The following is a 24495-nucleotide window of genomic DNA, read 5'->3' on the forward strand; positions in this document are numbered from 1 at the left end:
ATATACAAGACAAAGGATCACTACTACATATCACTGACAATTAGAAGGACTGCCTGCAAGGTGTTCATGAGATAGAAGAAACTTAATTATACTCATTACTTCTTCCTCTTTGGGTAACAGATGCATTGCAACAATATTGACTGTAAGGTAGATTTTACCCCTCATTAATTCTCACTAAATCAAAAAGGAGGTGAAACAGAGGTCTGATTAAGAGTGTGGGCTCCAGATTTTGAATGCCTACAACTGAATCCTGGTTACTATACCACTTATGTGTCCATAGACGAGCTACTTAATCTTTCTCTAAATATTGGCTTCCTAATCTCTCATCTATCAAATGGGGAGATGAATAGTACTGATAGGGTTGTTAAAGGATTAAATGAGATTATTCAGGTAAGCAGTTTAGCATGGTACACATGGGTCTCCTTTGTCATTGGCCTCATTGCCCAGCTCTCATTAACCCAATGATTCCTTTGCTCAGTCTGCCCATTAACTCACCTCAGACATAAAGATATCAAATATCCTTGTTGCAATTGGTAGTGGAAAAGTCGTAAGGAAGATAGTCAGAAACCAAGATGATGCATACATTGAGGTATGAAAACTCTGAGACTGAAAATGCACAAAAAGCTCTGGAAGATGCTCCTAAAGAGATGAAAAGAATTTCTTAGTTAAAACATGGTAAAACTGAGTATTTTAAGCCAGACCATTGTATACATACTAAAGTAGCTGATAGCAAACACAAACATAAAATTTAGGCTTCATACGGAAGAGTTAAGAGGCAGAAACTGACACATTCTGGACAGTGGTTATTGTCTGGAAAAGAAAGAAGGGAAAAAGGATGTGGAGTTGGAACTTAAAAAGTTGGAACTGGGGGCTTCCCTGGTGGTGCAGTGGTTGAGAGTCTGCCTGCCGATGCAGGGGACACGGGTTCATGCCCCAGTCGGGAAAGATCCCACATGCCACGGAGTGGCTGGGCCTGTGAGCCATGGCCGCTGAGCCTGCGTGTCCAGAGCCTGTGCTCCGCAACGGGAGAGGCCACAACAGTGAGAGGCCCGCATACCACAAAAAAAAAAAAAAAAAAAAGTTGGAACTTTTTAATGATTTATTAATAAAAAGAAAAATTACAATAAATAAGTAAAAATTTTATATTTCTTTAATCTTATTTGTGGGTACATGGGTATCTGATATTTTCTATACTTTTCTATAAACTATAATATTTCCAAAAAAATTTTTTCTTTTCTTTTTTTTTTTTAATTTGCGGTATGCGGGCCTCTCACTGTTGTGGCCTCTCCCACTGCGGAGCACAAGCTCCGGATGCGCAGGCCCAGCGGCCATGGCTCACGGGCCCAGATGCTCTGCGGCATGTGGGATCTTCCCAGACCCGGGCACGAACCTGTGTCCCCTGCATCAGCAGGCGGACTCTCAACCACTGCGCCACCAGGGAAGCCCAAAAAAAATTTTTTAAGGGAAAGAAATATTATCTTGAAATACTTTCAGGTGCTATCTACCATTGGTCACCTATCCTAAGCTTCCGACCTTCTCACCCAAAATACAGATACTTCAACACTCCAGTAATTCAAAACATAAATGACACATTAACTGAAAATAAACCAAGGGAGTTTAAGGGTGATAAAAATAAGCTTACTAGTTCAAAAAGAAAAAAAATTAAGAATCACCAAGACCTACTTTGTCTTTTACTTTAAAATATAAAAACATTTTGTATATCCCCTTCATCTCATCACACACAGAAAAGATAGAGAATTTTAAAATTGCTGTGGGTAAGGCTGCCAGGGAAAAGTAGACTTGTGAAAATGGCTCTTATGCCAGCTGAATGATTAACCTATATTCTTAAATTCTGCTTACCTAACTGAAATTTAAGTAAATGAAGAATATTTCTACCATTACATTACAGGACAAAATAGTAAATTGATTTATATATATAAATATAAAATTAAATCCAGAAAGATGAAATACTTCAAAGGTATTTTTTACTTGGTTTTGATTCCTCTCTTCCTCCTCTTCACCCTCACAGTCACTAAGACTCTGACTCTTAAACTAGTAACATAAAAGGATAGAAACAATATATTTTTTAAAAGACTACAGGCTAGCAAAAAAAGTGATGAAAAGGGAAAGGCAGGGGAGAGGACTGAAAGAGATAAAAGAGATAGTCTCAAAGGAAATGAATTGATATCAGTGTCCAAATGTCATGGGCTTCTGTAAGAGAGCAAAGTCTACGTAAAATAATAGGATACAATATGGCATAATAAAGAAATTCATGCATCTAGGTTATGATATACTATATTTGGCACAAATGCTTAAGGTCTGAATATAAAAACTAGTCAAGTTCCAGACTGTGATCTACCTGCAGACAGCGCCTAACTGAGAAGTAGGTCTAAACTGTGGATTAACTGAACAACAAATGATGATGTGATTAAAACATTTTTTTTCTATTGCTTTAATGCTTTTAACATTAAATTTGCTTAGTTGTCACTCAAACCAAGATGACAAAAAATATAAAGGCAATATGTTTTTGGTTAACACCACACTTTTACCTGTATCATGCATTCAAACTGGTACATACAAAGGCCTAATTCTGCCATACTTGGTTTAAAAAGTTCACGAAGTCTATAATCTTGCATTAATTTAACAAATACACAGAAAGCTTCTTCTTCTGGCATCTGCATTAGGAGGAAAAAAGCAACATAGGTTAATGTTCTGTGATATGCAAATAAGCTAAACACATTTAAACTAAGTACCCATCCAACTATAAACAATGTTGTTATTTTGGTTTTTATTGTCATTAACTTTTTCTTCTACTGGAGCATAATTGCTTTACAATGTTGTGTTAGTTTCTGCTGTACAATGAAGTGAATCAGCTATATGTATATATATATCCCCTCCCTCTTGGACCTCCCTCCCACCCATCCCCACCCATCACCCCACCCATCTAGCTTGTCACAGAGCACCGATCTTAGCTTCCTGTGCATTATAGCATGTACCCACTAGCTATTTTACACATGGTAGTGTATATATGTCAATCCTGAGTGCCATGTGGTACAATATTAAGAGCAATGGACTAGAAATCAGAAGCTTCTAATTTCCCATTCTATCACCGACAATGAGAAGTTAGACAAATCTTACAGCCTCTGAGACCAGCTGCCTCACTTGCCTTACTCATGAATTCAACCAATGATTATTCATTTAAAGCCAGATACTTCTCTCTGAGTATATACCAGTGAACAAAATAAACAGTATCTACAAGGAGACTGAACCTTCTAGTTGGGGCAGGCAGATAATACATGGAATAAATCAATTAACATATATGTCAGATGGTGAGAAGTGCTATGGAAATAAAGCAAAGTAGAGCAACAGGGAATCCCAGGGAGCTACAATGCTATTTATATATAGATAGGTCAGGGAAAGTTTCTTGATAAGGTAACATTTGAGCAAAATACTGAAGTAAGGGAACAACTGAAGAAAGAACAGTCCTGGGAGAATAATACAAAGGTCTTGAAATGGAATCACAATTGGCATGCTCAAGGAACAACGAATAGGGGACTACTAAATTAGTAGTAATGTTACAAATGAAAGTATGGTTATGGAGGAGAAATAAAGAGAACCAAATTACATAGGATTTTAGAAGCCACTGTAAGGATGTGGATTTTTACCTTAAGTAAGATAGGAAGCCTTTCAAGGGTTCCAAGCAGAAACAATATGGCGTAAGTGTTAAAAGAACTTGTAAAATAAGTTTTAAAAAAACCTATAATTAGAGTTTTAAAGGTTCCAATTTCACATTTTATGTGTAACTCACTAGATAATCATATCAACTAAGATAATGAACGTAAAAGCTCTGTAATAAGAATATGTAGGCACATAACACATATACAGATTATTTTGTGGTCTTTTTTTTTTTTGGCCTGCCACATGGCATGCGGGGATCTTAGTTCCCCAACCAGGGATGGAACGCATGCCCCCTGCAGTGGAAGCACGGAGTCCTAACCACTGGACAGCCAGGGAATTCCCCTGTGTGGCTTTTCTTAAAATAAAATTTTCTAATGTTCATTCACTCACATTATACCAGTGTGTTTCAAAAGACGAAACCTCAAAGGGTCTCTAGGCACTCTTCTTACTGAAGACTACTTTTATTAACAATACACTTTTCCTGGACTTGACACAGCCATGGACAGGAGCCAAGAGTTATTCTTGGCAAAACCCATGCTTCCTTCCTTCCTCCCAACACACATAGCCACAGTTTTGCCTTGGAGACCATCCTTATTAATCCTGTCAAGGTTTATAGCCCCACTGATTTTTGTATCAGTTACTGCAAGAAACCACACCTCCCAGAACTCTCATCCCATGTGTTTGGTTCTACTGCTCCCATAATTTAACACCATTTCCAATATTCCCGAAACCTTTTCCACAGTACTTTCTGAAACTGATAATACACCATCAACAAAATATCCTACCTATACCCTCAATCTGTTTACCAAATATTCTTTCACTGTCTTTCTCTAAGTGAAACCTGATTCCCCCGAAGAATACTTCAACACCGAAACCTGGCTCTCTCCTGAGGTGGCTGTTTTCTCTCCCAGAGCACTGGAAGAGGCCTGGGGTAGAGAGGTTTATGTCCCTCCTTGGACCTCAATGCCTCACTGCCATTGCATTAACTGCCCCTTCTCTCTGAAACATATACCAGCAGATATTACCCTTTACTCCTCTCTTTTGCAGCATCTACAAACCTCTGGATCAACCCCCAACCCCAAACTCCACTCATTTTCATGAGGATTAATTCCCTGGCCTAGCAGATCTTTGACTCCTTTCCTCCAAAGATCCTGGCCGGTAGTTACTAGTACACGCTCTAGGGCCACACCGCCTGAGGTTCAAATCCCAGAGTGATACTTTTAAAGTATGAATCAGATCACATCACTCCACTGCTCAAAACATTCCAGTGCCTCCCCATATCCTCAGTAAAAGTCAAAATGCTTACAAGGTCCTACATGATGTGGCCCCTTACTACTTCTCCAAACTCATCTCCCACAACTACCTTCCACTTTCCACTTCTACCCCCACCCCTCAACTCCAGTCACAGTGAGAATGAGTCAATTTATCTCCCTTTTTTGCCTTGTAAGAACTTCTTCTCCTCTGAACATATCAAATAATTCATTCCCTCTCTCCTCCGCAATAGCACTGATATAGAAATTGGGAGAAGGTTTTAAAAATGGTGATATTTTAAAAAATAAGTTGAAATGATTGAATAAAAGACCAAAAGGAGGTAGAAAAAATACTATTACTGGGTCCCTCTCAAAAAGATTGAAACGATAGTCACAAAATGAAAAAGTGACACCAAGTAAAATATAAATATGAAGAACAATCACCCAGTTGTTTTACAGTCATTCCTTTTATTATAAAGAAATCTGCACACTTGAGTCTTACAGCAATGTGTTGCTACATACTTTCTCTATGACACTGAGTTAATAAGAATCACTGAGTTCTGAACTCAGTGCAGAATTGAGTTGCAAAAACAAGCCTACATGACTCGAAGTTATCTTCAAGGTTTCTTTTCAGATCAAATTTTAGTCTGAGACTAAATATAGAGTATGATAGACTTTTTTTTAAAATTTCAATAAGGCTGGAGAGGTAACATAACATACTATTTCCCTTCAAAGTTATGACTGATTGTCCCTGTCCTTAACTTCTGAAAACACCCCACCCAAAATAAGTCACTGCCAATGGAAATACATGTTATATCCCCAGGGCAGTAAAAGTGACTGAGTACCTCTATTTTAGAGCCTATAGTAAAACAGGGATAACAAGTCCTCAGCTCTGTGACAAATAAAATTACTGTATAAATTTCCAAAGACGTTGTACATCATAAGTAAGATTTTCTTTTCTTTTCTTTCTTTTTTTTTTTTTGTGGCTGTGCCGCGCAGCACGTGCGATCTTAGTTCCCCAACCAGCGATAGAACCCACCAGGGAAGTTCCATAAATAAGATTTTCATACCAACACTTTAATCAGTCCTCCTTGGCTGGGAAAAGATTATTCCTCGTTAAATATTGACATATAAGTTAAGATTTAAAAGTAGATACAGGCTTTAGAGAATATTATGGTCCAAATGTAGATAAGGTGAAATTTGATTTAGTGGCAGCATATCTATTGTATGTTACTTTCAATACTTTTAATATTTTAAAATGCAAACTAAATGTTCCTATTTAGACTATGTTTAAGGGGAAATACCCAATATCCACTTACTAAAACAAGGATGATATTTAAGTTCTCCAACTTTAATAAAGAACTTAATTGGACATTTAATACTTGTACTAACTTACCTGCATAAGCAACAATCCAACTATAAAAGCACTTCCTTGACAGTAACCAACCTCACGATCCACTAAAGAATAGGCCTAAAAAGTAAAAAATGTTGTTCAAAATACTTTCACATGATATATCATACCTTCCTTCTCTAAAAGCCTAAAGACAGTAAGAAGGTGGATTAAAGACCATTTTTTTTAGAGAAGCTCTTGCTTGCTTTGCTGTAGATGTTATCCTATCCTGTAAGTATTTTAAAAGCAAATGATTTATTACATAAAATTTTATTTTGATGATTTCCCAATTAGGAACTGACAACTCCTAAGGACAAGAAAATAAAGGCATTTGTACTCAGGAAAGTGACAAAGCTTAAAAATCATTAAAAATATATATCTGACAAAGATCAAAACTAGAGTAGGATGAAGGTAAAGCACTGACAAAATTGAAATGATTTAACAAGTAATCAATATTTCACGGAGGAAGCTAGAAGGAAAAGGAATTATGCAAAGGGAAAAAGCAACATTGGAGAAAAAATTACAATGGCACACACTTTTAAGGGCTAAGAGCCCTTAGCAATGCTGGCCACAGCAAGCGAAAAATTTGCTCCCAGATTGTGACTCATAGAAGGTGAATTATTCATTCTCATGGAAGATCTTCTCTATGGTATGTATAGTGATTTATAGGTTATTTGATTTCAGTCAACTAATACCAAGCTATGTGAGGAATTTTCTAAGAGTTCTCCAAAGTAGACAATAATCTAGCACCAGAATTAAAGCCAAAATTATGCTAAAGTCAAATTTATTGCCAAAGACAACTGATTACTGGGGTGAGAGTTCATACTTCATTATGAGAAATGTTTAATTTCAACCTCCTGAGAATTCATTTCATCTCAAAAAATGAATAAATGGAACTTACCTTCATTACATTAAACAAAACCTCCTGTCCAAGACTATCTTTTTCCTTAAAAAAATTGTGTTCAGGATAAGTTCTAGCAATGTCCCTTCGGATCAATTTTTCACAAGGTGAGGTCATTTTCAGGAGTTCTGAATACTGATCCTTAATTGGCATACTTTGTGCACTGCACAAAAGTTGCCAAACTATTGCTCTAAAATGATGGGGTATCCCTTTACGAACAAGTTCCTACAAATAAAAATAAAAATAAAAATGTTTAAGTGACTTATTTAGGCTTCCTACCTTGAAAGCCAAAGAAGACTTATTGGAGATTGGAGTAGAGTAGATGACTTTCTCAAATTTATAATTCACAAAGCTACTTTTATAAAAATAAGACTAGGGAACTTTTTAACCAAGCCTAAGATTTGGCTAAGATACGGGTATATTCTGTTCTGATCAGAGGGACGACAATGCCATAGATAAATTCTTGTCATTTCACTCAGAGTATGGCCTCTAAAGGTATTAAGGACCTGATAATCTGCAGAGCTGTGAATGATGGCACTGTAACCATCATCTTTCAAAGGGCTGTTTTATGTTTTAAAATAAAAAAAGTAAAATACTGGTAACTGAAGGATGTAGGATGTCACAACTTCCATTTCTGAATCTATAAGAGAATTTAATGTCTAAAATAATTTTCAGCTATATATTTCTACAATTAGGAGACCTCTATAACAATTGATAGCTACAAACCAAAACTTCTACGGGCACAAATATATAAAGCAGACCTCTTCATCATAGTACTTGGGAAGTACTAGAATCTGATTTTTTTTAATCCTCTATTAATTGATGCCCCATGCCCTTTCGGATAAGAGGAAGGACTTAAGCAAAGAGTATGAATACCTTAACTTGCTTTTCCTTCTTTTTGCGCACATCTTCCCATTCATTCACAATTCTTCCCCAAAGAATCCAAGAGTCTTCCTCAAGGTGACTGAGGTTGCTGGAGGCTGATGAACTTGATACAAGGGAGGAGCCACTGTTTCTTCTTGATCCATTTACAGATCTTAAAGATTTACTATCTGTTTCTAACAATCTAAAACATAATTTAAAATTGCTCAACATCTCACTGTGACACTAGATGACATGATGATACTTAAGAGCTTCACTACTGCAATTTAGCCATGGTTTTAAAATATATATAATTTCAATAATATTTGGTCGGCATCTATAAAATTAACTGCTGTATTTTTTCTACTAAGCATAGCATTTTCAAAATTTGAAATAGTAAATTATGTTAAATATTTTACTATTAGTCCCCTCATAATTTCCCTTCATCACCACTAAAAATTCAAATTAAAAGAAATCTTCTGGTGAGAAAAGTGATTGGGAGGGCTTCAGGAAAAAAAAACTACTTGGAAGAGGTATAACCAAATCTATGAAAGAACTAACCCTATCATGTTTACAATGTGTCTAGGGCTAAAAAAGTAAGGCAGACACACAAATTAATCAAATCCCTAGTCTTTTTTCATTTTGCTTTTACCGATGCGTAACTAACCTGCCCAAACAAAAAGTGTTTTGTTTGGCCCATGCAATGTTTGAGTAAAAAACTGAATAATTACTAAAACTAAAATTAGAAGATTTCATTTATCTGTTTATATACACATACATTTATATTTATTTACAATTCTGGATTCTCTTGAAAAATAAAAAGATAGGGACTAGGCCCACATTCCTAAACAGAAACAACAGGATGTAGCAGAATAGGAGCTTCTCCCTTTAAATGAGAAAGGACTTTAATCCACTAACTCTCCATAATCCCTACTATCTCCCAAAAACTCAGGCCAACTAACAGCTGTCATTTATCATTGGACTTGCACTTTTAAACTGAAACGTCTTTACTCTTAAGGCCCTGTTTAAGGCCTCTTTCTTATCTGTAGAATGATGGGTTAAGATAATTTCAGAGATCCATTCCATGACTCATTACAACATCAAATCCATTATTTCTTTCACATGTACACAGGCTATTAAAAAAAAAAAAAGGCTGGAAAAATGTGGCTCTATCATTATAAAGATGTAAATTATATGTCATTCTATTAAAACATCTATTTGGGTATTTAACATGGCTACTATTTACTTCCAGTAACTCCTTCAGAAAATCATCTGCTTAGACAAGAAATGCTCCCAATACTAATTTATGATATATAAAAACTAATTAAGAAAAGAAACATATGAGTCAAATTATACCAAGCAGATTATAAAAACACCCTTTGTGAGCCATATTTATATCTTGCTCAACTTTATATCCCTTTATATCATTTTGTATTTAGCTCAATACAAAGTACACTGAACACTGACTGAGTCGAAATAAAATCAAAATCCCCATATTAAAAAATACCATCAAATACCAGATAGTCATATTCAATAACACAGTAATATAAACAGTACTCATTCTATCCTTATTCATGGGATAATTTAATACATTAAATAAAATGTCCCAAATATTTCTAGGAACAGAAAAACTTACAAAACAGCCAAATTCAGGGTCAACTCTTTGCTATAAATATTCTTTATCAGAAAAAACTAATTAGGACTTTTCCCTGGTGGCACACTGGTTAAGAATCCGCCTGCCAATGCAGGGGACATGGGTTTGAGCCCTGGTCCGGGAAGATCCCGCATGCCGTGGAGAAATTAAGTCCGTGCTCCACAACTACTGAGCCTGCGCTCTAAAGCCCGCGAGCCATGGCTACTGAAGCCCGTGCGCCTAGAGCCCATGCTCTGCAACAAGAGAAGCCACCACAATGAGAAACCCGCCCACCGCAAGGAAGAGTAGCCCCCGCTTGCCGCAACTAGAGAAAGCTGGCGTGCAGCAACGAAGACCCAATGCAGCCAAAAATAAATAAATAAAATAAATTTATATAAAAAAAGAAAAAACTAATTAATGATAATGTTTTGCTTTAAATACTATTTTTCCCATGTTATTTTAGTAAGTCCATAATATATCTTATGAAAAAATTAGTGTATGTATATAAGTAATTTTATGTATGACTCTAAACCTTAAGAATTATAAATGGAATACAGAAACAAACTTTACAGAAATAACCTGAACCTAAGTTCTTCATTTCACTTATTCACTGAATGCTTGCTATATGCCAAATAATTAAATTGCACCACTACCATTAACAAAGAGACACGCAGTTAAAAAGAAAATAATGGTATTTCCTAAGCTAAACATAAATTTGAGATATAATGAAAGTATAGATGAAAAAGTACCCAAATAGAAGTTTTCTTTTATTTTTTCTTTTAAGAGTCAGAAGGGTCTCAGAGATCCCCACGTTGTAACTTTAAGTTTAAGCAGGAAAGCCAAGTGAATTCATGGGTGGATTAGAGAAAAGGGTTAAGCAGTTCACCTTCAGAGGACAATGAAATAAGTAACATAAACAAATATACAAAACTGTGAAAAACATTTACAAATGAAATATTCCAAGTAAAGATATTACATTATATTGTCTCTGCCTTAATTCACATATTTAAAAAAATGACTCAAAATGGACAATAGGCCTGAATAAAAAACCTAAAACTATATAACTCCTAGAAGAAAACAGGAAAAAGTTTTCACAACCTTGGAATAGGCAAAATTTGTTAATGGGACACAAGGAAACACTAACAATAAAGGAAAAATCTGATTAAAAAAATACTAAATTGGACTTCAAAACTTAAAAAGCTCTGTTTTAAGAAAATGAAAAGGTACGTCACAAACTGAAAAAAAAAAATCCTTAACATATGCATCTGACAAAAAGGACTGGTATCCAGAGTACATGAAGAACACTTAAAATTGATAATTAAGAAGGCAAACAACACATTTTTAAAAAAATGAGTAAGAGACTTAAACTGACACTTTCCAAAACAAAATAGTCAAGTAGTCAATAAGCAACTGAAAAACAGTCAACATCCTTAGTCACCACAGGGAAACCCAGGGTAAAACCACACTATGTACACATTAGAATGGCTACAATTCTAAAGACTGGCCATACCAAGCGTTGCTAAAGATGGGAGCAGTTGTGACTTTCATATAACCATGTCAGAAGTATGTAAGAGTTCAACCACTTTGAAGAACTGTTTGGCAATTCTTTACAAAGTTAAACACATTTTTATATGACACAGCAAGAGAAATGAAAACCTACATCCACAAAAAGACTTGCAATTGAAAGTTCAGAAGAGCTTTATTTCTAGCCAAAGCCCAGAAACAACCCCAATATCCAGAAAAATAATCAAATTGTGATACATTCATTCACTGCAACACTATTCAGCAATAAAAAGAAACAAACTTTGATACATACATGAATCTTATAAACATTAGGTGAAAGAAGTCTGATGCAAACAAGTACATGCTATATGATTCTACTTATAAGAAGTTCAAGAACAAGCCTTCACATATTGTAGAAGAAAAGCCTTCCTAAACATGACACCAAAAGAACAAGTAACAATAAAGAATATGTATAAATTGGACTCATCAAAATTTTAAATGTTTTGTACCTCACTGGATGCCATCAAGGAAGTGAAAAGAGGGACTTCCTTGGTGGTACAATGGTTAAGAATCCACCTGCCAATGCAGGGGACATGGGTTTAAGCCCTGGACCAGGAGGATCCCACATGCTGTGGAGCGACTAAGCCCGTGCGCCACAACTGCTAAGCCTATGCTCTAGAGCCCGTAAGCCACAATTACTGAGCCCATGCGCTGCATCAACTGAAGCCCGTGTGCCTAGAGCCCGTGCACTGCAACTAGAGAAGCCACCGCAGTGAGAAGCCCGGGCACTGCAACAGAGAGTAGCCCCCGCTCGCCGCAACTAGAGAAAGCCCACGCGCAGCAACGAAGACCCAACACAGCCAAAAATAATAAATAAATAAAAATAAATTAAAAATTCAAAAAATAAATACATAAAAATAATAAAAAATAAAAAGAAAGTGGAAAGAAAACCCACAGAATGGGAAAAATATTTGTAACCCATGAATCTTCTATCTAGACTACATAAATAACTCTTACAACTCAGTAAGAAAAAGACAAACAAACCAATTTAAAAATGGGCACAGGGACTTCCCTGGTGGCACAGTAGTTGAGAATCCACCTGCCAGTGCAGGGGCCACGGGTTCGATCCCTGGAAGATCCCACATGCTGCGGAGCAACTAAGCCTGTGCACCGCAACTACTGAGCCTGCACTCTAGAGCCCACAAGCCACAACTACTGAGCCTGTGTGCCACAACTACAGAAGCCCGTGAACCTAGAGCCCATGCTCCGCGACAAAGAGTAGCCACTGCTTGCCACAACTAGAGAAAGCCTGTGTGCGGCAATGAAGACCCAAGGCAGGCAAAAATTAATTAATTAATTTTTTAAAAATAAAGCAATCATTTAAAAAAGTAAAAAATAAATAAAAACGGGCACAGAATAAGAAAAGACAATTCTCCAAAGATATCGAAATGGCCAATAAACACATAAAAAGATGCTCAACATCACTAATGATTAGGGATATGCCAATCAAAACCGTAACAACACACCACTTCACATTTGATTATATGGCTATAATCAAAAAGACAAATAATAAGTGTTGGTGAAGATATGGAGACACAGGAACCCTCAGACCCTACTGATGGGAATATAAAGTGGTTAAAACCACTTCGGGAAATAGTCTGGCAATTCCTTAAATGGTTAAACAAAGAATTACCATACGAATCAGCCATTCCACTCTTAGGTATATATTCAAGAGAAATGAAAATCTATGTCCACACAAAACTTATACAACGAATGTTCATGGCAGCATTATCCATAATAGCCAAAAAGTGGAAACAATCCAAATGTCCATCAAGTGCTGAATGAATAAAAACACTGGTATATCCATAAGGTGTAATATCATTCAGTCTTGAAAATAAATGAAGTAGTGATACATGTTACAACATGGATGAACCTTGAAAACACTATGCTAAGTGAAAGAACCAGTCACAAAAGGAAACATATTGTACGATTCCATTTATAGGAAATAGCTAGAATTCAGAAAGTAGATTAGATGCTGCTGAGGACTGGAGTAGGAGTAAGGGGAACAAGAAGGAATGGGCAGTGGCTGCTAATGGATACAAAGTTTCTTTGGGGGGTGATGAAAATGTTCTAAAATTGATTGTGGTGACTGGTTGCACAACTCTGTGAATACATGAAAAAACACTCAGTTGTACACTTCATATGTGTGAATTGCAGTATATGAATTATAGCCCCCAAATGCTGTTATATCGAAAAAAGAACAAATGAAATATATCCATGGCAATAAAAATCAGATGAAAAGTTTCAGGTGGTGGGGTTGCTAAAAAGGGCACAAATGAATATTCTAAGATGACAGAAATTGTCTCCGTGTTAATGGCCTGTGGGTTATACACAGGTGTATACATCTATCAAAGCTCTAACTGTACACTTAAGAACTGTGCATTTCTCTGTTGCAAATTATACATCAACTTTATAAAAATGTATTAAAAATACTGTCTCTGGTTAATGACATTAGGGGTAATGAGAATTAGGTGAGAAACTACTGCTTTTTATCACTAGAAGCCCTTCAGAATTGTTTTAAAAACCATGACTATTACTATCACAAAAAACAGTAACTGTTTTTGATATATTAAGTGTATCTATTTCATAAAGAAAGGGAAGTATGAACACTACTTCCTTTCTCTTTTTTCAAATTTGTTGGTCACTCTATCAAAATTTAGAATTTTCTAAGGAAAAATTTTATAATTTTTTTCCAGTGCTATGGATATAATGAAATCCTTCTGAGAGAACGTTAACATTTTCCAAAAGAAGTAACACTTGAATTGATACTATCAAGTCTCTCCCCACTAGCTACTTAGTCATGGTATGTAGAAGAATTTACATACTAAGAATATGTAGACCTTACAGAATGTGTAATTAGAATCAGATATTTTTATTTCTTTTTCCTAAAAGCAGTGATTTAAAAAAAAAAAAAAAAAACCACCTCAGGAAGACTCCTAGACAGGTTGCCACCTAGTTTAAATTCAATTAAAATACTCCTGACATGGCAGTAGAGGCACAATGCCTGAAAATGCCAACAGTTTCCAAAGACTTTAGCCTGGCAACTGAGAAAGTGGTAATACAACAACATTACTCATGATCCATGGGCTAGTGAGAAGTCTATTCAAAACTTATTCAGTTATCTTCCTCTTCCCAGAGCACATGGGTTCACTGCCTTGCATGGATTTACTGTAATTTTAAAAAAAAAAAAAAAAGGAAACTACCTTCCCACCCCAACATAATTGCCTTATGACTAATACAAGAAGAAATTTATCAAATTAAGGAAAAGAATACTGGCCTGGTAGGAATATTGTATGCGATAATCAAAGGCATTCCCCATAGGTATGTGTGGCCTGCTGCTATACAATAATTCAGAGGCCCAAATTTATTCATCCTCCTAGAATGCTGCCAGACTAAGACATCAGAGTTGAATCTCTACTGACTGGGGAATAAATACATAGTCCTCAGCCTCCTAGCTAAGCAATTCCAAATTTCTGTACCTCCAGCTCTAAGGGCAGCATTCAAAATGGCTACAGCTCCACATTATCTGAGGTGGAGGTGCTAAAGCCAATTATCAGTTGGACTTCAAATAGTATCAAGGATGGAAAAAGTCTAGGATTGTTTGCTTGCAGAAGCTTAGAATACTTGGCAGAGAGAAAGCATTTCCAGTTCCCTAATAGATAGGACTAGGGACTAAAGTGAGAACAAGGGAATATGCCAACAAAGAGAGTAATCAGGGTCTTTGGGTCTTATTTTAGAGAGATTACCTTCACCATATTCCTGCTACTGAGAAGTGAACTTTCACCTCACCAAGGGGTTACCTATCTGAGAAAAATGGTACTCTGTGCACTTCAATGATGGGTACATGAAAAAAAAAAAGTAGCTTATGTATAGCAGGATATATTTGACAAACATGAAAGAAAAAAAAACCCTCTACTTACTACAATACTATGAAAAATACAAAGGAGGAGAAGATAAAGCATGGGTTCCCTTTTGGGTTATTTGGAATATGAAGTACTTGTGGGACTTATCCACGTAGATAAGAAGCCCAGAAGTTGAAAAGTCTACAAATGGAAACTGGGCAATTATTTGACAAACTTTTTGAATATCCTGCTGTACTCAGTATAATGCTTTCCTATGGATACCAGAAATAAGAGAGCAGGATACAAAAATGACAGGTCAACATGCCATTTGGGAATGTGTAAACTGCTAAGTTAATTTATAAAGAACTAAGGAAAGATCTAAGAAAGCTAAGGAAGAAAACTGCTATACAAGAAAAACACTTGGAAAGCTATATACACTGGCACTTTATTGCAGAGGGAGCAACCTTTCAAACATAGAGTCAAACACTCTTGTAATGTTACACCAAACAAACGATATGAAAGTGCATGGAGAAAGACAGCAGCTTGCTGGCTAAAAGAAAGGCAAATCAATAGCAACAAAATACACTTCTGACTCACAGGAGTCACACCCTTTCACAGCAACATCATCAAGCACATATACAAGTCTCAGAACAAGAGAAACAAGAAGGGACAATTAAGAGAAAAGACAAGAAATTAGCACAGGAAACAATTCAGAGACAACTCAGGAGGGAGGTGCCTAGACGACAACAATCTCTCCAGTTCTGAAAGCATAGGAGTTTTCTTTGGCTTTTGTTTCCTTAAGATGAGATCTCAGAGAAGGTGAATGCATGAGTCTTGCAGCCCGCTCTCAAATATTCTGATCAGAAACTGATGGTTGGCAATCTGTATATCTTCTTGGGAGAAATGTCTATTTAGGTCTTCTACCCATTTTTGGTTTGCGTTGTTTGTTTTTTTTTGATATTGAGCTGCATGAGAGGCTTGTAAATTTTAGAGATTAATCCTTTGTCAGTTGCTTCATTTGCAAATATTTTCTCCCATTCTGAGGGTTATCTTTTTTCTTGTTTATGGTTTCCTTTGTTGTGCAAAAGCTTTGAAGTTTCATTAGGTCCCATGTGTTTATTTTTGTTTTTATTTCCGTTTCTCTACGAGGTGGGTCAAAAAGGATCTTGCTGTGATTTATGTCATAGAGTGTCCTGCCTATATTTTCCTCTAAGAGTTTGATAGTTTCTGGCCTTACATTTAGGTCTGTAATCCATTTTGAGTTTATTTTTGTGTATGGTGTTAGGGAGTGTTCTAATTTCATTCTTTTACATGTAGCTGTCCAGTTTTCCCAGCACCACTTATTGAAGAGGTTGTCTTTTCTCCATTGTATATTCTTGCCTCCTTTACCAAAAATAAGGTGACCATATGTGCATGGGTTTATCTCTGGGCTTTCTATCCTGTTCCACTGATCTATCTTTCTGTTTTTATGCCAATACCATACTGTCTTAATTACTGCAGCTTTGTGGTATAGTCTGAAGTCTGGGATCCCGATTCCTCCAGCTCTGTTTTTCTTTCTCAAGATTGCTCTGGCTGTTCGGGATATTTTGTGTTTACATATAAATTGTGAAATTTTTTGTTCTAGTTCTGTGAAAAATGCCATTGGTAGTTTGATAGGGATTGCCTTGGGTAGTATAGTCACTTTCACAATGTTGATTCTTCCAATCCAAGAACATGGTATATCTATCCATCTGTTTGTATCATCTTTAATTTCTTTCATCAATGTTTTATAGTTTTCTGCATACAGGTCTTTTGTCTCCTTACGTAGGTTTATTCCTAGGTATTTTATTCTTTTTGTTGCAATGGGAAATGGGAGTGTTTCCTTAATTTCTCTTTCAGATTTTTCATCATTAGTGTATAGGAATGCAAGAGATTTCTGTGCATTAATTTTGTATTCTGCTACTTTACCAAATTCATGGATTAGAGAACAGTACGGAGGTTCCCTAAAAATCTAAAAACAGAATTACCATACGACCCAGCAATCCCACTACTGGGCATATACCCTGAGAAAACCATAATTCAAAAAGAAACATGTACCACAATGTTCACTGCAGCTCTATTTATAATAGTCAGGACATGGAAGCCACCTAAGTGTCCATCGACAGATGAATGGATAAAGAAGATGTGGCACATATATACAATGGAATATTACTCAGCCATAAAACGAAATGAAATTGAGTTATTTTTAGTGAGGTGGATGGACCTAGAGACTGTCATACAGAGTGAAGTAAGTCAGAACGAGAAAAATAAATACCGTATGCTAACACACATATATGGAATCTAAAAAAAAAAGGTTCTGGAGAGCCTAGGGGCAGGACAGGAATAAAGATGCAGACATAGAGAATGTACTTGAGGACACGGGGAGGGGAAGGGTAAGCTGTGACCAAGTGAGAGAATGGCATGGACTTATATATACTACCAAATGTAAAATAGATAGCTAGTGGGAAGCAGCCCCATAGCACAGGGAGATCAGCTCAGTGCTTTGTGACCACCTAGAAGGGTGGGATAGGGAGACTGGGAGGGAGATGCAAGAGGGAGGAGATATGGGGATATATGTATATATATAGCTGATTCACTTTGTTATAAAGCAGAAACTAACACACCATTGTAAAGCAATTATAATCCAATAAAGATGTTAAAAAAAATAAAAAAAAGAAACTGATGGTTTACTGATTGCTTTATGCAGACACTCCAGACAGAAAGCATAGACACTGCAGACTGAAGCTAAGCTAGCTGCAACAGAAATAGTACAATAAATTCTTTTAATTAATCATATCATCAATTCCTCAGGAAATCAGACAACCAATTAAAAATTTAAAACAATCCTATGAAAAGAAAAAGAATAAAGAGTTCGAGTGAAGATCTAAAGGCTTCTTCTATGATTAAAAATACATGAATTTTTAACGCAAAGACTTGAAAATACATGTTTTGTTCAGAAGCTTTTTACTACTTCCTTAAATGTTCATGGCTGTGTCATAGAGAGTATCCTTAGGAAAACTGAGGTAATGCTGTGGTGGTAAAATTATAAACATAAAAGTTAGATCACCTAGATCAGCACTGTCCAATAGAAATATAATGCAAGCCCCTACATAATTTAAAATATTCTAATAGCCAAGTTTAAAGTATAAAGAAATAGTTGCAATTAATTTTAATAATTTATTTGATCAAATATAGTCAAAATATTACATATTTTTAGTATGTAATCAAAATTTTTTAATTAATGAGACTTTTTCCCCCCCAAAATCAGCTCTTCAAAATCTAGAGTATATTTTACTCTTACAGCCCACCACAATTTAGACCAGCAACATTTCAGGAGCTCAACTGTCACATATGGCTAAAGGCTTCCATATTCGACAGTGTAGACTTAGATATTGGTAGGATACAAAGATATATAAATTAAGGTTTCAAAGATTCCTGCTTACCGTATTTTAAAAAATAAATAAAATACATTTACTTTAGTTTAGAAGAACCATTTCCTCATCCTCATATTTCACCCCCCAAAATCTGCTAAAAAGTAAAATCTGATTCTAAATAACAGAATGCAAAAGGAAATAAACATGGTTGCAATGCCAAACTTTTAAACCACACAAATAATGGCCCGTTTAAAATTTAAATTAGCACTATTCCCCTCCTTAATTAAAATGCATTGCTATTACACTTGAACCTTACCTTCTTAAATTCATCTCAGCCAAAGCCTTCGTATTTTTAAAATGAAAAACACACTTAACACAGAAAAAAAAATAGCTGTCCCATTTCAACTTCAAGGCTATCAATAATTAACTTTCATCAAACAGATCTTTGACATTGTATTGAACCATTTCTTCACATCTTCCTGGGGTTGCCAGATGCACTGATTTTTAAAAAGTGATAACTGCAGTAAAACTATGGGAAGGAAAAACAGTTTCTTTATAGAATTTGGTATTTTCATGTTTCCTCAATTTTAATTTTCTAAAATACTGCCAAAGTATTTTATACTTTCTTAATCAAAGATGGTTAAACAACACAAGAGATTCATCTACATTTGCAAAAGAGAAGAAAACATCCTAAATAAAAGCATTTCCCCTGTTAGAAGTAACAGTTGTGTCTCAGTTTTTACTTTAGATATATAACTTGCATATCTACATTACAAACCACAGAAGTGGTCAGAGAAAATTTAGTTTATTATTCTTGCAATTTTTTCTTGGACTTAATACATTGCTGGGGTACTAGAGCAGAACAGGGGAAGGTGAGCTAGATCTTAGTGTTTGTCATTTTATTCTTTATTAAAGTCAGAAAGATGTGTTTTTCCACCAGGACTGTTCTCCTAAGGCAAAACAAAATATTGCTACATTTACCCATTCTCTACACATAAATCCTTCCCATGGATTCTGGGTTTTAATGATTTTTTTAAAAAGAGTGAGAGACTCAAAATGTGAACTCAAAAAAGTACAAAGTTTTGAGTAACTCCACACAAGAACAAAGGGTGAAAACTTCTGCTTCTTTTACTTCTTCGAAGTCTTGTCAAAATTTCTTTTCTAGACATCTTTAAACAATTCTAACAATTATTATTTAATTGTTAAGATATATGCCAAGCACATCTAGTATTCTGGAATAAATTGTGAATTACGTGAGAAAAAGTTCATCTATACACACATCACTTGCAACAATTTTTATATGGTGTTTTCTATATTTTAGTTATACAGTAATTATTGATCATAACCATAAAAATAAATTCAACTTTGGTCACTTACAAACTCAGGGCCAAAGTTATCTTTTGTGCGAACTACTTTTCCCTGTAAGAACCAATTCAAAACTTATAAATTCTTCACATCCTTTAGCACTATCTGTGTTTTACTTTGCCAGTCCTGCCCTGGTTTTATATTCCACTAAGTTTTCCACACCACACACCTCCTTTTGAGAGTCCCCGCCACTTTGTTTTCTGTGAGCATCTATTTGCTCATAACTGCCTTCATACAACCCAACACTCCACTCTGCTCTTTCATGAGCCTCTTTCAAATTCATCTTATCCAAGAAACTTTGCCAATCTACATATTATGCTAGAAAACTACCTCCTCCTAAAACCTCAACCAAGAGACTTTGCTCTAAATCTTTCAAATGTAATAAGGGGCACAAAGTTAATACCAATACACACATAAAACTCACATAAAGTTATCATCACGTGGCACACCAAGTTTTCTATCTTACCCATCAAATGCTGAGAGCCAAAGAAAACGCTTTAAAAGCACTTTCTAGGAAACAATAATCAGAAGGGGACAATTTCTATTGCCAGGTTTGAATGGGCTAACATTAGGTCTTCTTCTAGTTGTTCATTTGGGCCAGGTTCAAAATCTCTAGCTTGTAAATTCTATTTCCAGGTAATTTCTTTCACGTCTCTATTTTCTGTCTCCATATCAACAGAAAGGGACCGAACCTGAGGACAGGTCATTTGAAAACAAAAATTTCAACAACTACCTCAGCAATAAATTTTTTTAAAGCTGAGCAGAGTTAATATTCAGAATATATAAGACTTTGGCCAACAGGCAACAATGGACAGCAATTTCTGAAACTCAGGAGATAAGTGAGGTAAGACCTATGACTGCCATCTTACCTCCCATGAGAGAGTTTCCAGATTCTGGCATGCGTAGGAAAAATTCAACAGATCCTAGTGAACTTTCTCAATTGAGTAGACAGAGCTGAGAGCATGAGGAGACCAAAGTGGCTAGAGTCCAAGGAAAAGAGTATCAGAGAGGTAAGAAGTACACAAACAAGACCTTCAGAGATTGACACAGGATACCCATTAAGTATTCAGCTGGGAACTGATCAGCACATGTATGTAAGGAAGCTACCCAAAGCTAGAGGGAAAAAAACACCAGAAAAGATTAGATTTAACAGTGGCCACCATTCACACAGGGCCAGGAATAGTATCTGTCCCCACCAGCCAGACTGGAAAACCTGTTTCAAGGCATATTGGGTAAAGTACACAAAAGGGTCGTGCCTCAGTAGGAGGGAATAATAGCCCTAGGCTGTGCACTACTCCAGAGCAAATTCTTTCCAAGTAACTTAACTGCATTCTTGAACAAACCTCAAGAATATTTATAGGAAAAAAGCCAAACCAAGTGAGGTAAAATTCACAATGTGAGACATCCAATCAAATATTATCAGGCATGCAAAGAAGCAGAAAAATATAACCAATGAGAAGAAAAAGCAATTAATCAAAAGCAAACTGGTATTGATAGAAATGTTAGAACTACCAGACAAGGCCATTAAAAGTTATTAAGACTATACTTCTGTATATTCAAAACTTAAGTAGAGACAACACAAACAACAATACAAACAACACTCAGCTCCACCTTCTAGAGATGAACAATGTGACAGATGGAAAAACACACTGGATAGGATTAATGGCAAATTAGACATGGCAGATCACAATATAGAGAACTTGAATACAAAGCAATAAAAATTTTCCAGAAAGTGAACACGATATCAGTGAGCTGTGGAACAACTTCGAGTGGCCCAATATTTATGTAATTAGAGTCACTGAGGAGGAGGAGAGAAAGGAACAAAAAAAAATTTGAAGGGGCTTCCCTGGTGGTGCAATGGTTGAGAGTCCGCCTGCCGATGCAGGGGACACGGGTTCATGCCCCGGTCCGGGAAGATCCCACATGCAGCGGAGCGGCTAGGCCCGTGAGCCATGGCCGCTGAGCCTGCACGTCTGGAGCCTGTGCTCCACAATGGGAGAGGCCACAACAGTGAGAGGCCCACGTACCACACACACAAAAAAAGTTTGAAAAAAAAAATGGTTGAAAAGTTTCCAAATTTGAGGAAAATTATTAAGTCTACAAGAAGTTCAACAAAACCCCAAAGTAAGAAACATGCAGAAAACTACAATAAGGCGCCTCAGAATCACTGCTTAAAACCAGGGATAAAGGACTTCCCTGTGTGGCTCAGTGATTAAGAGTCTACCTGCCAATGCAGGGGACATGGGTTCGAGTCCTGGTCCAGGAAGATGCCACATGCCGCATAGCAACTAAGCCCGTGTGCCACAACTACTGAGCCTGCGCTCTAGAGTCCGCAACCCACAACTACTGAGCCTGCATGCCGCAACTACTGAAGCCCAGGAGCCTAGAGCCCATGCTCCACAACAAGAGAAGCCACCGCAGTGAGAAGCCCACGCTCCACAACGAAGAGTAGCTGCCGCTCACCACAACTAGAAAAAGCCCGTGCACAGCAATGAAGACCCAATGCAGCCAAAAATAAATACATTAATTAATTAATTAACAAAACCAGGGATAAAGAAAAACTCTAAAAGGAGACAGAGAGGAAAAATGGCACATTATATACACAGGAACAAAGATAAGGATTGCATCAGATTTCCTGATGTAAACAATACAAGAGTGAAGTCAATGACACATCATTACAGTACTGAAGGAAAACAAACAAACAAAAACAAACAAAAAGCCCTGTCAACCTAGAGGCCTATACTCAGAAAAAATATTTTTAAAAATCAAAGGCAAAATGAAGGCTCAGACATACAGGAGTAACCCACACTACATGAAATATAAAAGCAAGTCCTCCAGACAGAAGGAAAATTCTATCAGTTGGAAATCTGGAGCTAAAAAAGAACCAAAGAGGGCTTCCCTGGTGGTGCAGTGGTTGAGAGTCCGCCTACCGATGCAGGGGACGCGGGTTCATGCCCCGGTCCAGGAAGATCCCACATGCCGCGGAGCGGCTGGGCCCGTGAGCCGTGGCTGCTGAGCCTGCGCGTCCGGAGCCTGTGCTCCACAACGGGAGAGGCCACAGCAGTGAGAGGCCCACATACCACAAAAAAAAAAAAAAGAACCAAAGAGCACCAGAAATGGAAGCTATGTAGGCAAATATTAAGATTTTTTTCTTATTATTTCAATCTCATTTAAAAGATAATTGACTACTGAAGCAAAAATAATAATGTAGTATGGGCTTTATAACATATACAAAAGCAAAATGCATGATAAAACTAGCACAAAGGATTGGAGAGGAGAAATGGAAATGTACTATTCTAAGTTCTTACACTACGTGTGAAATGGTATGAGATCTCTTGAAGGCATACCATGCTAAGTTAGTTAAGGATATATACTATGAACCATAAAGCAACCGCAAGAGGGAAGAGATATGGGAACATATGTATATGTATAACTGATTCACTTTGTTATAAAGCAGAAACTAACACACCATTGTAAAGCAATTATACCCCAATAAAGATGTTAAAAAAATAAAAATAAACAGTTATAGCCAATAAATCAACAAAAGATAAAACAGAATCATAAAGAACATTTCATTCAGTCAAAAGGCCAAAAAATTAAAAGATAAAGAACAGTAAAACAAGATGACAAATATAAACATAACCATATCAAGAATTACATTAAATGTAAATGATCTATTTTCCTCAAAACCTAGAAAATACTATGTTAAGTAAAAGAAGCTAGTCACAAAAGACTACCAATGAAATGTCCAGAATAGGCAAATCCATGGAGACAGAAATTAGATTAGTGGTTACCAGCAGCTGGAAGGAGGGAGGAAAGGGGAGACTAATGGGTACAAAGTTTCTTTTGGGAGTCATAAAAACGTTCTGAAATTGAATAGTGGTAATGTTTGCACAACTCTGTGAGTGTACTAAAAATACCACTAAATTGTACACTTTAAAGGGATGGATTTTATGGTATGTGAATAATTAAGAGCACAATAACAATACAATAAAAATACTGGAAAAGGTGCTGAAATAATAATAAGTATGTATTTTCTAAGATCCAGCAAGAAGATTTTAATCCTCACTTCACTCTATAAGGAGTGTGAGTATGTGATCTGCTTTGGCCAATAAAATGTGAGTTGAAGTTATGTGTATCACTCTCTAGCAGATGTTTTAAGATATATTTCCACTATTTGCCATGAGTCTGGTTTATCCTGCATAAGGGCTGGTCACTGTTCCAGAAATGAAGTGTGCAGCAAAAATGTACTCAGCCTGCAGTTTGGGATGAACGTTAACGTGAGCAAGAAATAAAATTTTGTCATAATTTTTTTAAAAAGTGATCTAATTACTGTAATTAAAAGGCAAAGATTGTCAGATTGTACTTTAAAAAGCAAGAGCCACTATATGCTAACTGACAAACTTTAAAGATAAAGAAAAAAATAGAATAAAAGGATGGAAAAATATATAAAATTTTAACATTATTCAAAAGAAAGCTACAGTGACTAGATGAGATAAAGTAGATTTCTAAGCAAACAATATTACTAGGGATAATGAGTGCATTTTACAACAGGACATAACAATTCTGAACGTTTATATACACAATAATAAAACTTCAAGTTACATGAAACAAAGACTG

At 36.2% G+C, this 24495-nt stretch overlaps 1 protein-coding gene across 3 annotated transcripts in view; it reads right to left on the reverse strand.

Moving 5' to 3' along the window:
• The window catches only part of EVI5 (ecotropic viral integration site 5), a 206187-nt gene that overhangs the window by 125693 nt on the left and 55999 nt on the right, over positions 1 to 24495 (reverse strand). For all 3 annotated transcript variants that reach the window (XM_024743628.1, XM_024743627.1, XM_024743626.1), the window contains exons 3-7: positions 8096 to 8285; positions 7220 to 7444; positions 6325 to 6399; positions 2550 to 2675; positions 496 to 639 (exon numbers count right to left, since the gene is read on the reverse strand). In XM_024743628.1, coding sequence (XP_024599396.1) covers positions 496 to 639; positions 2550 to 2675; positions 6325 to 6399; positions 7220 to 7444; positions 8096 to 8285 — 760 coding nt within the window. The remainder of the gene's footprint in view (positions 1 to 495; positions 640 to 2549; positions 2676 to 6324; positions 6400 to 7219; positions 7445 to 8095; positions 8286 to 24495) is intronic.

This window comes from Neophocaena asiaeorientalis, unplaced genomic scaffold, assembly GCF_003031525.2.
Source record: "Neophocaena asiaeorientalis asiaeorientalis breed wild unplaced genomic scaffold, Neophocaena_asiaeorientalis_V1.1 scaffold317, whole genome shotgun sequence".
NCBI lineage: Eukaryota > Metazoa > Chordata > Mammalia > Artiodactyla > Phocoenidae > Neophocaena > Neophocaena asiaeorientalis.